At 31.5% G+C, this 16651-nt stretch overlaps 1 protein-coding gene across 1 annotated transcript in view; it reads left to right on the forward strand.

The window, feature by feature from the left end:
- Positions 1–16651, forward strand: part of oaf (BRICHOS-like domain-containing protein out at first) — a 788141-nt gene that overhangs the window by 442794 nt on the left and 328696 nt on the right. Inside the window, exon 2 of the mRNA XM_072522442.1 lies at positions 8891–9004. Within this exon, the coding sequence (XP_072378543.1) occupies positions 8891–9004 (114 nt within the window). The remainder of the gene's footprint in view (positions 1–8890; positions 9005–16651) is intronic.

Consider the following 16651-nt stretch of genomic DNA (forward strand, 5'->3'; position numbering starts at 1 on the left):
TTGGATAAATTACGTTGTGTATGTATTCGAGTTGGTGAAGATTTTTGTTTGAAATCTGAGATAGCAGCGACGAAGTTGGAAGCCGGAAGGTTTCGTATTTTATTTCAATGGGGATCAAAATTTCAGGGCAACAATTTTTGATAAAAGTAAACTTTTGTACTTTACGTGTGGAGATGTGTACAAGTTTATAAAGGAAACAAAAATGTTTGTTTTAGTTGAAAATTGGGAGTTGTTTTGGTAAAAATAACACACTCTACACGAAAATAAAAGCATTCACTTGTGTATAATTTCTACACTGCTCTGCAAAATTAATCGTTTATTTTAAGCACAATTAAAAGGTATTAGAAAAACTTAAATTGCATTTAATTTTTTTATTGTATGTTTGATAACAAACCAACTTCCAAAAATAAATATTTTTTTTTCGCACGTGCACGTAATGTTGATATAACCAGCATGTTGATATTTTGAGCGACTATAATATCAGGTGAGTCATGAGATGATAAATTTACATCTGTTTGGTCCATTAATGTACCAGCGTTTTTATAAGCTTGATCAGTATCAAATCCAGCTGCTCGAAGTTTATATTGCAAATGAATTATAAAACGATTTTTGTTCATTTCATTCGATAATTTTTTTCTTAAGATACTGTGCACGTCGTTGTAAATTAAAATTCAATATCAGGACAAACTTTTCTAACTTGACGATGACGGCTTTTGTCAGAGTTGTACTTTTGTCAAAGTTGTACTTTTGTCATGGTGTTTGGGATAGCCGACAAAAATAATGTAGCTGTTACGTGAATAATGCTTAATTACGAAGTCACCGTAAGTATTTATAATTATATCGTTTGTTTCTGTGTCCAAACTACTTTATTAAGGAGAAATCCTTAATCAATGACTTGCACGCAATTGAAAGCAGAACGAATCTGCGTTAATTCTTGAAAATTGTCGTACAATTTTGGTTTGCCCGATTTTCGAAGCAGACCATCTTTAAAATTGAAAGAGGATATATGTTGCAAGTTTATATTTTAAGTAGTCTTCAAGATCATTTTGCTTATTATGCATGTCTTTGGAAAATTAGTGCTGGATCAATAATAATTTGTTTAACGTTAAACTTTTTGGAGACCGATGCTTGTTTTAATATGTACAACTCTATTTTTCTTTTTAAAACTTAAGTTCAGCTACATTATTGCTCTCATTACCAGCTATTCCAGTAGTAAGTGCTTTAAAAATGAAAAATGAAACTGCAAAATTAAAAAAAAAAAAGATAGTTTCTGCATGAAATAAATAAAAATTTTCAATTAAACTTTATAAATTATTAAAAGATTGTTTAAATAATTACATAGCTGTCAAATGAGAATTTATGTACCTATATTTTGTACAGACACCACTATTAAAAAACTTGAAGCATTTGAGATGTGGCTTTATAGAAGAATGCTGAGAATATCATGGACAGCAAGGATCACGAACAAGGAAGTTCTAGAAAAAATGAAGAAGGAACCAGAGATTGTGTTTACGATCAAACGCATAAAATTGCAATATCTGGGACACGTTATGAGAAATCAGCACCGTTACTCCCTGCTGCAGTCTATATTGCAAGGTAAAGTCAAAGGTAAGCGAGGACATGGTAGAAGGAGAATATCATGGCTGCGGAATTTAAGAACATGGTTTAAGAAAACCTCAACGGAGCTGTTTCGAGCCGCAGCGAGCAAGGTGATGATTGCCAATATGATTTCCAACATCTGAAACGGATAGGAACCAGAAGAAGAAGAAGAATATTTTGTAGACTTTTTTTTTAAAGTCTACAAAATATAAAAAATCTACCTAACGCAGTGGTTCTCAACCCGGGAAGCGCGCCCCCTGGGGAGGTGTGAGGGTAGAAAGAAAAAAAATAAAAATTAAAAAATATATCCACAAGGAAACTAAGTTCCTGTGTTTGGCTGTATACCATATATTAAAAATTTTGAATAAAATCCTTTATAAAAAGGTATATAAAAAACCCAGTTGGGCTATGTTAAATTGGCAAAACGTTTTCGGAATAAGTATTCCATCATCAGTACCAAGTTAATACATGGATGTAGCCACTAAATATGGGGTTACAAACCCTTTAAAAATTGCTAATTGAAATTTAGTTTACATTATGTCTGTTTTACAATTTAGATGGTAAAGTTACCGTTGGATTGGTAACATGGTGACATATGACTCTGCAATAAGTTGCAAGTCCTGAGACGGTATGTCTACGAGGACTTCAATAAAGCAACTCAGTTGCTTTATTGAAGTCCTCGTAGACATACCGTCTCAGGACTTGCAACTTATTGCAGAGTCATATGTCACCATGTTACCAATCCAACGGTAACTTTACCATCTAAATTGTAAAACAGACATAATGTAAACTAAATTTCAATTAGCAATTTTTAAAGGGTTTGTAACCCCATATTTAGTGGCTACATCCATGTATTAACTTGGTACTGATGATGGAATACTTATTCCGAAAACGTTTTGCCAATTTAACATAGCCCAACTGGGTTTTTTATATACCTTTTTATAAAGGATTTTATTCAAAATTTTTAAAAAATATATATTTTGTTAAAAAACAAAATATTTTGTATTTCGTATTTTTATTTTGTTTAGAAATATTTCTTTATTTAAACGTGATTAAAATCGTTTTACTCAAACACGCCTTGAGTTAAACACGACAGTCTTGTGTATGGCAACATCGGAGGCTCCATCTCACGCGTCAGTCTCAGTCGATAGCGTGTGTGTGCTGTTTGTAGCAATCAGTGTAATCGTTATTTAATAACAGAGTGATTGTTAATTATTTAATAGTATTGTGTAACAGCTTTGAAAATGGCTAAGTCACTTCCAAAGAAAAGATTATATTCAGACGATTATATCAAGTATGGTTTTACCTTTATTGAGAAAAACGGCAGTCATTTACCTCAGTGTGTCAACTGCCATGCTGTTCTTAGTAATGATGCAATGCGCCCGGACGTTTAGAACGGCATCTAATCACAAACCATTTTTCTTTGAAAGATAAAGGCCCAGATTTTTTTATTGCCAAAAATAGCAGCCTAAAACGTATGAAACTTGACTCTACTGCAAATTTTCGTGTTGAAAATGAGAAAGCTGTGGAAGCATTATACAAAATAGCACTTTTGATAGTTAAAGACAAGAAACCACATACTATTGGTGAGTCACTAATTAAACCTTGTTTACTTACTGCTTGTAGTACCGTACTTGGTATAGACAGTTGTAAGAAAGTAGAAAAAATTTCTCTCTCAAACGACACAGTAAAACGTAGAATTGATGACATGGCTCTGGATTTGAAAAATCAACTATTGCAAAAATTAAAAGGTTCACCGTTTTTTTTTTTCGAAACAACTGATATTTCAAAGCATGCACAGTTATTGTTTTACTGTCCATTTATTGACAGAAAACGGTTCCTGGAGGAAATATTGTTTTCAATATCTCTTGAAACAACAACTAAAGCCATTGACATATTTTCTGTTCTTAATGATTTTTTAGTAATCAATGAACTTCCATGGGAGAAAGTAATTAGCATATGTACTGATGGGGCCCAATCCATGACAGGATGTCGATCTGGATTTATGGAATTGGCAAAAAAGAAGAACCCTAGAATAATTGATTCTCACTGCATTATTCACAGACAAGCTTTAGCTAGTCAGACTTTACTTGAACCTCTCAGCGTCACATTAAACTTAGCAATTAAAATAGTTAACCACATCAAATTCAGCGCATTAAACACTAGGCTCTTTCAGGCACTATGTCAAGAACTGAATAGTGATCAGGAAACCCTCCTGTTTCACACAGAAGTCCGGTGGTTATCCAAAGGAAATATTCTTGCAAGATTATTCAATTTAAAGTCAGAAGTTGAAATTTTGTTAATGACTTCAAAACAAAAAGATCTTCACAGAAGATTTATAGATGATAAAAATATCTTTTACTTGGCTTATTTGTCTGACTTTTTTGAGATACTTAATGTCCTGAATCTGAAGCTTCAAGGCCGCAAAAACCTCTTAAACACTTATGATGCAATTAAGGGGTTTATAGAAAAAATATCGCTTTGGCAACGCCGCCTTCACAGTTCCAAGCCAAACTTTTCCTCTTTTCCTAAACTGAACGACCTCCTCGATGATATTCAAACCTTTCCACTACATCTAGTTTCGGATTTGAAAGACGTCATATCACGGCATTTAGAAGAACTGAAAAATCAAATTCAAAAGTACTTTCCAGATGTTAGCTCGGAAAACTGGGAATTTAAGTTGACAAGAGATCCTTTTCATATCGAAGTTGACATTCTTCCAGTTAACCTTCAAGAGCAGGCAATTGACCTAAAATGTGATTCACAAGCAAAAGCAGATTTTGCAAACATGGACTTGGAAGAATTTTGATTAACCTACTTTCCTGTTTACCTAGAAGTGGCTTTAGTATCTGCGATGTTATTAGTCCAGTTTTCATCCACATATCTTTGCGAATCTGGTTTTTCTGCATTGGCGTACATAAAATCAAAAAACCGTTCAAGGCTGGACGTTGAAAGTGACTTGAGTAACTCTGACACAGTTTCAACCGAATATCGAAAAACTTGTCAAGCACAGACAATACCAACCCTCTCATTGAAAGTGCAAAAACACTTATCTAAGTCTTTCAACTTTATACGCGTATTTGATTTTTTGATTATTCTTTTTCTCAAATAAATAAACAATGTTAAGTTTAATGAGACATCAAATAAACTTTCGTATTAAATATATCCGGATTTTTATTTTGCGTCCCAGCTTTTGCTAACGTAGAGTTAGCATCGTCAGTTTCACAATTTCACTGTTCTAACTTAAACAAACCAATTATTAAAAAAAATCCACAAGGAAAATAATTCCTGCAGCTGGCTGTATACCACGTATAACAAAAGTGGTTAGTCTTTATATGTGGGTATATTTTATTTTACAAAAACCCTTAAAAGGGCAACATTAAAAGCACGAACGTTTTCGGAACAACTGTTCCATCATCAGGTTAAAATACCTAAAATAAGTATAAACCATTTAATTACAGCAAACGTGGTTTAAAATTTTGACAAAGGTTAAAAAAACAAAATGGTTATACTTACAGGTTACCATGCCTGAGCCACCAAAATATTTGGGTAAAAACCCTTTAAAATGTAATGTGTTATCAAAGATTGTACATGATGTTAATAATATTATATGATGTTTAATATTTTAATTAAATTTTACTTCAGGTAACATACACCCATGCTTAAGTGAGTTCCAGTGTCCGGAGAGTAAACCTCTTCAAGCGGACTTCAGCTGGTAACTGATTGATAAGAAGATACCCATGAATGGTGTCAAAAACAAAATGTCAATGTACCATGAAACAATATTAGTTAAACATAGTATTACTACAGCCAAAAGATTAAAAAAATTTTGATGATGTTAAAATGATAACAGCAATCCAGGTGTTGGGATTTAAAAATTTTTCTATAATTATTTAATATTGGATATAAAAGATGTAAATTACTGGTGTTGTTGAAGGTCATGTTTAAGAGAATGACGTATGCATTAGGCAGCTTATGTTACTCTTTATCGTATGGAGTGTGGTCTAAAAAGTGTAATTTGTGACGAATTAGCTTAAATATATGGAAATGTCCTTTTATGTTGCTTACATCTAGGACAAGGAAAAATAAATAGTATATATTTGTAGCTAATGTAAGACTTCGTATTTAAATGAGATTGTTTAATACTGCTCGTATCGTAAAAAATTTAATATAAGTGAGTCCAATAGATTGAGAAAAGGGATTAAAAATCTTCCGGCTGAAGGAATTAAAGTTATAATATATGTGATTAAATTTAAGAAATTGACCAATTATTGACTGGAGGGGAGGCGTGAGCTATCTTCAGTGTTCAAAGAGGGCGCCAGTGCTAAAAGGTTAAGAACCGCTGACCTAACGTGTACCTTTTAACGCTAAAATCTACCTAAATAGGAAAAAATATGTAGTTTTATTTTGTTATAAATAAATTAATTTATTTGTAACAAAATTAAAGCATCTTTGTGATTTGGTAATATGTTATTTAGGTTCCTCTCTCTTCGAGTTACATCGGATTAAACTAAAGAGGAGAATTGTTTTATTGGATGCCAAAATACATTTTTTTACATAATATATCGATTTTGATCTTTAAAATGAAATTTTCTTAAACCTAGGTGTTTCGGTATTTTTCACGTGCAAAAAGTTTTTACCGAGGAAGAGCTCCGAAGCAGAAAGAGAAAGGTTCATAGATTACCATCCTGTTGTTTATAACTTCGTAACAAATGCCGGTCAACTTTGACCGGTTGTATCTGAGGAACCACTGCTCGTAATTCAACTCTTTTTTTGTTTAAAGAAGCGTCTTTCCGAGTCTTTTCCAACACCGTTTTCTTGATTTAATGTAAACTAATAGTTACCGACGTATTTTATTTGTTTATAAGTAAAAAATTGTTAGGAATTTAAAAAAATTTCTGATGCCGTCCAAATAATTTGATTTTATTTCAATAAAGTGCATTGGGTAGGTGAAATGTTCTTTTAGATGTAAAAAAATTGTAAACTTCGATATTATTTAGTTTTTGTTTAGCAAGATTTTAAAGATTTTTTTCTATTTAAATTTTTTTAAAAGAATTTAAAATTTGAAAGCGATATCTATTGAATCGATTTTAATTTTTTTTCAATATATTATGAAGATTTTCTGGTTAAATTACAAAGGTCCTAAGTTCAATCTAAGTGGTTAAAAAAAATGAATGAAAACAGGCTTGTTTTCCATCCTTTTTTGTATTTATGGCTATTTTGCAGCAAACGTAATTGGTAATAAATTAAAACATTTTTAAAAAGTAGTATCTTACAGAAAATTCGATTATCGCTATTTTACTTTATTACGATTTTGCTCCAACATAAATCATTTTAAAGTTATAAGCAAAGAAGGTAAAAAAACGATATTTTTAATTATTTTTAAATGTTTAAATTTTTTTATTAATATTCCCGATCTATTCGACGTGAAGTAAATTATTATTATTGAAGTTATCACACAACTTTTTCTGCAAAAATCAGAATACCATCTATCGGCTCCAAACTCATTTTTTTACAGACCCGCCCTGGTCTAAATAAACCATGGTAATAAGACAGAAATATACCCTGTTCGTGACTCTCAAAAAGCCAGGATACTGAAAGATTTTTTTGATGTATAATACGTATATAAACATATTTTTTATCCATTTCCTGCCTTAGATTTTTTGATAATTTTTATTTGCAAAGTTTTAAACAAATTAGTGTGATAAAATGTCCTTTTTGGCGTTCTTATTTTATTGTTGAAAAATGTAAGATTTGGAAAGTTTAATTACTATTTATCTGGGAATAAGCCACAATTAAAGGTTAAAATACGTTTATTGACGTTTCAATTTCCACTTCGGAAATCGTTCTCAAAATACAAACATTAAAAATGTTTGTATTTTGAGAACGATTTCCGAAGTGGAAATTGAAACGTCAATAAACGTATTTTAACCTTTAATTGTGGCTTATTCCCAGATAAATAGTAATTAATTTAAAATGCCACAAGAAAATAGCTTCAGAACAATATTGGAAAGTTTATTCGCGTAACAATCTTTTAGAGGATGCAAAAAGCTTAAAAATAACGATTTGCAAAAACTTATATAGAATTTTTCATATAAAAATGATTGCACGTCATTCAAGATTTACGACGTCAGAACACCACAGCGTTGCCAAAACAGAATAGTTAGTAAGTGAGGAATTTTTAAAATGTCAACTATTTGTCAAACTGTTATATTAACAGTAAATACACTTAGTTTTAAGACTAGTGCAACACACTAAAATACATAAGAAAACATTTTAATACAAAATTATATATTCTGAATTTTAAACTTAGCTCTTTTAGGGCATTAATAGTATAAACGTCTGGCCATTATTTCTTGTTCAAAATAATCCATCTTATATGAAAGCTTATCATCTTTCTACAGACTATTTAGTTGTTTTGGCACAATCACAATACACAACTATAATTAGTTTTTAAAGCTATTAATCTAAATTTAATATGTATTTATAAATACAGTTTATTAATAAATAATATATTATTATCAAATTGTGTAAGAAATCAAAACATAAACAAAATTCTTACTCTAAAAAAGCGGCAACACTTTAAACAATTTCGCCATACGCTGAACTGTCAAAAAATTTGAAGTATTCCCATATCAGTTGCGTACGATTGTCTAATCTATTTAATTATTCACTATTAAATTATTGTTTTGTGGAATATTAATCTAAATAGTTATTTCATAAAATTTATATTATTAATAATAACAAATTTTTTTGGTTATTTAATCAATATAATTCTAAAATTCCCAATATAATGATGATGACAATTTTGCTGGTTATTATACCATGTTGACGCCTATGAAAGATCGAGCAGTTCCGTATGGGTTTCGTATTATTAGCTGTGTTAGGAAAATTTTAACTCCAAAGTTGACATTCTGGAAATTTTAAATATAAGTGACGTCACTTTATATAAATTGTGACGTACAACGTTTTTACTTTGAAAAATGGTATACAACTGTTTTGTGTTTAGATAAACATTAATAATAATACACAAAAGACAAACTGCAAAGACCAAATTATACGCGTATGAAGTATAGTAGAATCTGTATCAAAAACATGTCGTGTAATAAATATGAAGATATTTATGAAACTCGAAATTAGTTCCCGAATAAATCAAGAATAATTGCTAGCATATTTCGCCTGTTTATTATCCTCCCCCAGCCCTTTCCAGTAAAATACGTTTCTCAAAACAACAGAAGCGAAAGCAGCATTTCAAATAGTCGACATTAACATGGCAATTTATTATTTTCAGGGTGGAGACGTCGTCCAGGAAAACATATCGGCGAACGTCAGCGACGACACCGTCACGTTGGAATTCCAGAGATCCGACGGCACGCTCGTCACTCAACTAATTGACTTCAGGAATGTGAGTTTATAACGCTTTATATTTTATTTGTATACAGCGTGATATCTTTTCGGGGATGCATTTAAAATATTAATGTATTTTTTTTAACATATTAACAAAAACCTATTTGAACTATTTTATGGATATACCGGGTAATTAATACATTGTAAGATTTTGTATAATGCTCCTCCTCCTAAGCGTCCTCTCGATTAAGTTGGAGATCAATTTGGCAAATTTATTTCTGTCCTGAACTTAATGAATCAGTTGGTCTTATGTTGTATGGGTCCACTCTGTTATATTATGCTTCCATGATTTTTCTCCCTTACCTCTTTTGTATATATATATGACCCATGAATTTTAAAACCTTTATTTTTGTTCTTAGTGGTATACATAATTGTAAAACTTTAGACTTATGCTATTTTTCTACAAAATCGCGGATTTTCTATCCAAATACTTTTGCAGACGATGCTGCAACTTTTCTATCCCCATGTTTGAGAATTCTACCAACAATCCTTTGAGGAATCGATTAGGTAACCTTTTCCTTCACTTCCTCATCGGTACTGAAGCGTAAGCCACCCAAGTGTTCCTTTATTGGGAATAAGTGATAATCACTTGGTGCTAGGTCCGGACTGTAGGGGGTGGAGCATAACAGTTCAGCCAAAATCTCTCAGCAGTTGTTCAGTTTGATGTGAGACATGAGATTGATCTTTGTCATTGGCCCAAAAGCCAATTGCCAAAAGCCAAAAGTTTGAAGAAAATTTTCTTCAAACAATTTAAACAATAATTTCAAACTTGCAACGACGACTGTTTTAACATGTCGTCCTTCATTTTGTTTTTAATTTTTAACGTATTTATTAGTTTTTAAAGTGTCTTTTTAACAGTAACATTTATAAGTTTAGTTGCAATTTCAGTATTATCATGTTATTTAACGTTGTTGTTTATGCCCCGAATCTTAGATTCGGGTAAGTTTTTTATAGTTTTTTATAGCCTTTTTTGCACCATTCAAATTTGTTATAACATAGTAATTTTCTTTGTAGACCTTGATAAAGGTGGCAAAAAACCACCGAAAGCTTGGATTCAGAATAAATAGTACGCCTTAGCAAAGCTCTATTTTTTATTGACTACCACACCCAAATAGAAAAAAGTATTTACATATATATATATATATATATATATATATATATATATATATATATATATATATATATATATATATATATATATATATATATATATATATATATATATTGTTATGATTGTTTATTTTGAGTTCAAACTTAGTTTATTGAGCCAATAAAAAAGAATTATAACTTATTTGTTATCAAAAGTAAAATAATCCTTATATTACCTGTGTTCGTTGGATTCAAAAGATTTTCTAGTTGTCTTTTATCGGGATAGAGAAGAAAGGATAAGAATACAAATATATTATATTACAAAGATTTACGTTTCTTTATTTTATATGAACGAATAAAACAATTATTAAATTCTGTCGTTATCTTATCAATCAGCATACAAGAAAATAAATCAAATTATTATGATAATAAGATTATAAAGCTACATACATTTATATTACGTGAAAAACCAATTTTACTTAAAATTTTCTTTACTTGAAAAAAGAAACCACAAAACTTTTAACTTTTGATTTGCCTAACAAAACCTCAGTTCTTAAATTTGAATGCTAATGACCATGATGTCGAAACGATCCTTCACAGATATAAAATTCAATTGTACAAACACTTACAGTTTATTTTCTTCTTGAGTTGTATGTTGGAACATACCCAGAAAAGTCCAGTCTCCTCAAAGATGTGATCTCCCCTCTTTGGCACCTCGGCTCCTTCTTAACGTCTCTGCAAACCTCCTGCAGACTACACAAAAAACACCAGATTCACTTCTCCAAACTCCGCTACTTATTTATGACACCAGGACCTCCTTTTGTCAACTTGATGCCGTAAGAATACTTTCACATATACTTTATAAAATGCCCACGGTAGATACAAGGACCTCTTTTACTCTACTTGTTATCTCCTTCTTCAAACTATTCACTTCTTTTCGTTACGCCGGTATCCAAACTCACGAACCACACCCTATCTTGAGACAAACGACTGTTTCCTTTCGATGACCAAAATATGACTGACTTCTCCTGTCTCATGATCGACTCCCAAATTCCCATTTAAAAACGACCGTCCAATCAAAAAGCTCAAATTGTGTTTACCATGATTTTGGAAAAGCCTAATTTCGGTTTCAGAGAAAACTAAATAGCTTACTTTAAAATTGGTTTTTTCAATACATCATTTAGACATATTTCAAAAGATTAGAATATGGTCATTTAATACTCGACTATACAAACAATGAAAAGATTAACTTACAGGTAAAATGTCTTCTAATTCTAAACAAAGGTTTTTTTGATAATTTTGTTTGAAACGGAAAAAGGTCGTTTGCCAAACAAATTTCTATTCTTATCTACACTAAATCTTATCTTAAATTACTATATACAATTTGTTTATATTGATATCATGAAATTTTATTTCGATGGATATTTTTATTTATTTTTCTTTGTTTGGGAAAGAAAAAGTATGACAATATATATATATATATATATATATATATATATATATATATATATATAACGCTTATTCTATCAGTACTGACATATGGATCAGAAACATCTCCACAACAGACGCAATTCGTCAGCTTGTCTTGGAAAGAAAGAAACTAAGAAAAATAATTGTCGCAGTCCATGAGAGTGGTATTTGGATAAGCCGATTTAATTTTGAGCTGTACGAAAAGTATTAAGAAGTAGTCATTGGTAGCAAATTTTACGTTAAAATTAATTTTGATAAAGTGGACAACATATCCAGTGGTTAACGGAGAAAAATTCTTATTCATCCAAAATGTGTTTATTAAATTATTAGAAATAGATCAATACCGCTTTAATCTTTGACAGTAAGTAATCTGCTAATGTAATATAATAAAAAGTTCTGAATGGTTTTCCTCTATTTACTAAATTTTGAAACATGAATAACGTGATCTCGAACACATCTTTAAGAATAGTGTGTACATAATAAAACAAGGAGGAAATAACTGGTAATTTTAACTTTATCAGTAAATTCTCGAATATAAGCAATAAATGTATATTTCTGCTGAAAGAGTGCTTCTGCGAGGAGTTTTATTGAAGCCATAACCTCAAATGTCTGACTCGTAAACGTATAGAGTACTATAAAGTTGGTTGTTAAACAATCTTTATAGCAAATTCAAAGTTTGAATTGGTTTGTCGCATTTTATTTGAATAATTTACATTATTACTTGTTCGGTAAGAAAAATGAAACATCATTTAAATGAACGGTAAGTAAATTCCTAAACAACACTTTTTGTTGAGGGAGTATTCTCATCAGAGAGATTGGAGTTCGCTAAAAAAAACATAGCGGGATCTCACTTAATTTACATGAAATAATAATGATTTCTTTAATCTCCATTTATACAATAATTTGTAGTTTACTGTATAAATACAAACTTTTGTTAACAAATCTTTAAGAACAATCATCGAAATATAATTAAAATAATAATAAATTTGGTTATGTTACAGCTTGGGCATTCACAGATACACTCGTAATATTTAACTTATGTATAAGGACACACGGTCACTAGGTACCTACTCTTTAACTTGGTTTTGATTTTACAGTAAGTTTTGAAGTTGATTATATAGTAGTAAACCATAGACAGTAGATGACTTCCTACTTATTTCTAAATCTCGATAGGGTACTACAGACTGTCTTTCTTTCTTGTGTTGTGTGAGTGAATATCACTGTCACATAAAAAAGTTTTTTGATTCTTATTAATTAGTATCAATAATTCCAAAATGTAAATTCCATACACTTTTAATATATTTAAATCTCTAAATAGGTTTTTACAAGACCAGCCATACGAAATACATGCACTACATCTCACAATATGCTTTTGGGCCTTGAAATCGTTCTTTATACTAGGAGAGCCACCCCAGACAGTTATTCCGTAACTCATTGTCGATTGTACTTCAGCAAAATAAAAAAGACGAAGATGGTGCAGATTAAGTATTCTACCCAAATTTCTCAATTGAAAAACATTTAGATTTGAGTCTTTTACACACATTCCAATAATAAGTCTTAAAAGATAAACGAGAGTCGAAAATCACTCTTAAAAACTTCACTACAATTCAAAATACCCTCACCATTGATGGAAATACTTACATCAGGTTTAGTAGAACTTGCAAGGGATGTAAATGATACAAATTTAGTTTTGTGAACATTGAACAGGAACGATTGATTACTGGACCAGTCAGTGAAGGTCTTCAGTGAATTTGTTATTTTATCTTGTAAAAAATTTATGTCTTTATCGCGATATAGCATTGTTGAGTCATCCGCATAAACTGATACAAATGCGTCAGACATTACATATGGTAGTTCATTCATATACAAAATAAATAATATCGGGCCAATATATGCAGCTGTGCTGATCGAACCAGACATTGAAATTTTATTTTAGAAAAGTTATTTTTTATTTTAACTATTTCGTGCAGGCCTTTCAGATAGGAACCAAACCAACTATGAGCAACTCCACCATATCTGTACATTCTATTGAGGAGTAGAATTGAGATTAAAACTTCCTCATAGAAACTATTATTGGCTGTGGAAGTAGAAAATTTATTTCGAAAACCATGTTGATGATTTGTGATAATTTGGATGATATCTAAAAATGATAAAAGTTGTTTTAGCATTGCATATTCAATAATCTTAGATACCACAGATGGGACAGACAATGGTCGAAAATTTGACATTAATTCAGTATCACCTTGTTTTAATACCGGTGAAATTATAGATGTATTGAAAGAAGCATTTATAATGTGAGCAAATGGTGTCAAAATCTAAGACGCAATTTTCGTAATTAATATACCTGATATTTCATCAAAACCACACGATGCTTTGTTTGGAAAGTAATGGAATGGAAATAGATTGGCCATACTTGAAGGAAAGATTAAAACAACACAGCGGGACAAGTATTTGAATATCAAACAGAAGAAAAATAAAGAGAGGAAGACCAGACAACAGTTGGAAAACGAGGGAACATGAAAAAATTTGACTAATATGGGGTGAAGTCAAAAACAAAGCAAGAAATAGAAGACAATGGAAGGAACTAGTACACATATACGAAAATGGTTGCGTTTCGATTTAATTTAAGTCTCTTACCACTCCCTAACACGTGTTTCTGGGTCTACCCGTCATCAGAGAGAGTTTGTAAGAAGACTCAAACCAAATCAAAACGCACCGACTACTCTGGCAATTATAGAAAAAATAATTACCAGAGTATGCTACTAGAGACATCTAGTGAGGAGGATGAAGTTAAATGTGTTGATAGCAATTAAAGTAAATTGTATACTCACGCTTAATTAAGCCATTAAGAGCGATGCTGGGAATATTTATATTCCACTATGCATCAACTATTTACCCATATAAATTATCATCATTCTTTTACTCATTACGTAAGGACGATAAATATACGAAAATGGAAAATTTTTTCTATAATTGCCAGAGTAGTCGGTGCGTTTTGATTTGGTTTGAGTCTTCTTACAAACTCTCTCTGATGACGGGTAGACCAAGAAACACGTGTTAGGGAGTGGTAAGAGACTCAAATTAAATCGAAACGCAACCATTTTCGTATATTTATCGTCCTTACTCGACACAATGAGTACAAGAATGATGGTAATTTGTATGGGTAAATTGTTGATGCATAGTGGAATATAAATATTCCTAGCATCGCTCTTAATGGCTTGATTAAGCGTGAGTATACAATTTACTTTAATTGCTATCGACACATTTAACTTCAACTAGTACACAGTTTATCCAGAGATTGACAAGTAAAAAGATGCGCTGACCTGTCCAGTTTACATACGAGGCAACAACTTGACCTCAACTAGTTTACGTACCATTTAACATTGATTTAATATTAATCTAAATTGCTTCTTTCTAACCTTATATTAACCTACCTGCTAAATTCATAACTTTGCATATTACCCTTATATTTTCTATCCTGCTATTAACGTAGTTTTTCTCAGTGTACATTTACGTCCTACAGAGAACTTGCTACGCGAGGACAATAAATATGAGGATAATTTGGTAAAAATGAGTATTTTATAACTTCCTTCTCTAGAGAATACATATTTAATTTATTGCCTTTTTTGAGAAAAAGGTCTAGCGGCTGTAAGAAAACACGCCTTTCCGTAATTTATTTAGTAAAGTTAAAGTAAGTTTAATTCGATCCCCCACTCACATAAGAAGACACCGTTCTCTTTCCACTCCAACAACTTCTTCAACTCCAAAAGTTGGTTATGGTACTCGAGAGAGACTTTACAACTACTGGGTTAAGAGATTTACCCTTCGACTTATACGCCAACTCTATCGGAATCGAGAGTTTATATTTTATGAAGAGTAAATATCCGAAACTCTCATCCGAGACTTACGTCAAGTTTTACTAGTGCAGCGTTTGTTCGTAGAAATTACTAATTTCACGTCTAATTCGGAGATCTACTTCTTGTAAAATGCATTAAAATAACGAAGAAAACCTTAATGCGAAATATCACATTTTGCAGATCTAAATATTTAGAAAAATAAAAGAAATGAAATTTGTTGCAGCAGATGATATCCCTGGGGAAGTGTGCAGAGCTTTAGGAGGGAAAGGAACAAGCCTACTTACAGGTTTGTTTAATAAAATCATGGCAGTGCAACAAATTTCCAAGGAATTAATAAGCAGTTTAAATAATGTACTTATAAAAAAATTAAAATGTTCAACAACACCATAGACGGTTATTTGAAGAACTCTAAAGATCCGATAATTAATTTGAATGTATGCAAGACAGACCAGGAACAGTTAAAATGACAGTTAATGCAAAAATATAGTAATAAGAAACAAACTCATAATTTCATTGTTTTCTTTGCTTTTATCTCTATGCGAGATAGGCTTCCCCACTAGATTTGTCACATGGATTACAAATCGTCTCCCTCAGATCTTATTTGGACCTCCTCTTCCAGACTTCTTAATAACTAACGAAGATCAGAAATTCTTCGTGTTATGTGATTATCGTCTTAACGTTAATGACGATCGCACGTCACGGGAAATGTTTCCACGAAGCCGAGTTTGTAGCTGAAGTTGTGTAATTTTGAAAACGCACACCACATTTCTGACAATTTGTATGTGTAAACCCCTTACATTTGGGATATTTACACCCTTGTTTGTTATCTTCTATAGTAGGCTAGTGTCCATATTGGTCCATCCTAAATCTTTGGGGGGAATGTACTGAGCTGCTCCTCTCTTTTTCTTGTCTCGGATGTCCAGCTTCCAATGTACTTGGTCTACCTCTTTTTGCTGTGGTTGTGCTCATCTTGCACAGACACTCTGCAAATTCTGTGCGAAAAGCTGCTTTGTGTTAAAAGCTTTGCCTGTGGGTTCTTAGCAACCTTCGCTCTTTTATAGAGTATTCAGGAATTGGCAACTGTTAAATCAAGTAAGTGATAAAATAGCCAGAGGTACCATTTTCTACTTTTTACAGAAATTATATCTTCCAATATGGCTGTCCATGAAATCAACCATATATCGGTTATATTCTTTAATTACAAAGGGGCAGTCTACTTCGATGAATTT

The sequence above is a fragment of the Diabrotica undecimpunctata genome, chromosome 2, assembly GCF_040954645.1.
Source record: "Diabrotica undecimpunctata isolate CICGRU chromosome 2, icDiaUnde3, whole genome shotgun sequence".
Taxonomy (NCBI): Eukaryota; Metazoa; Arthropoda; class Insecta; order Coleoptera; family Chrysomelidae; genus Diabrotica; species Diabrotica undecimpunctata.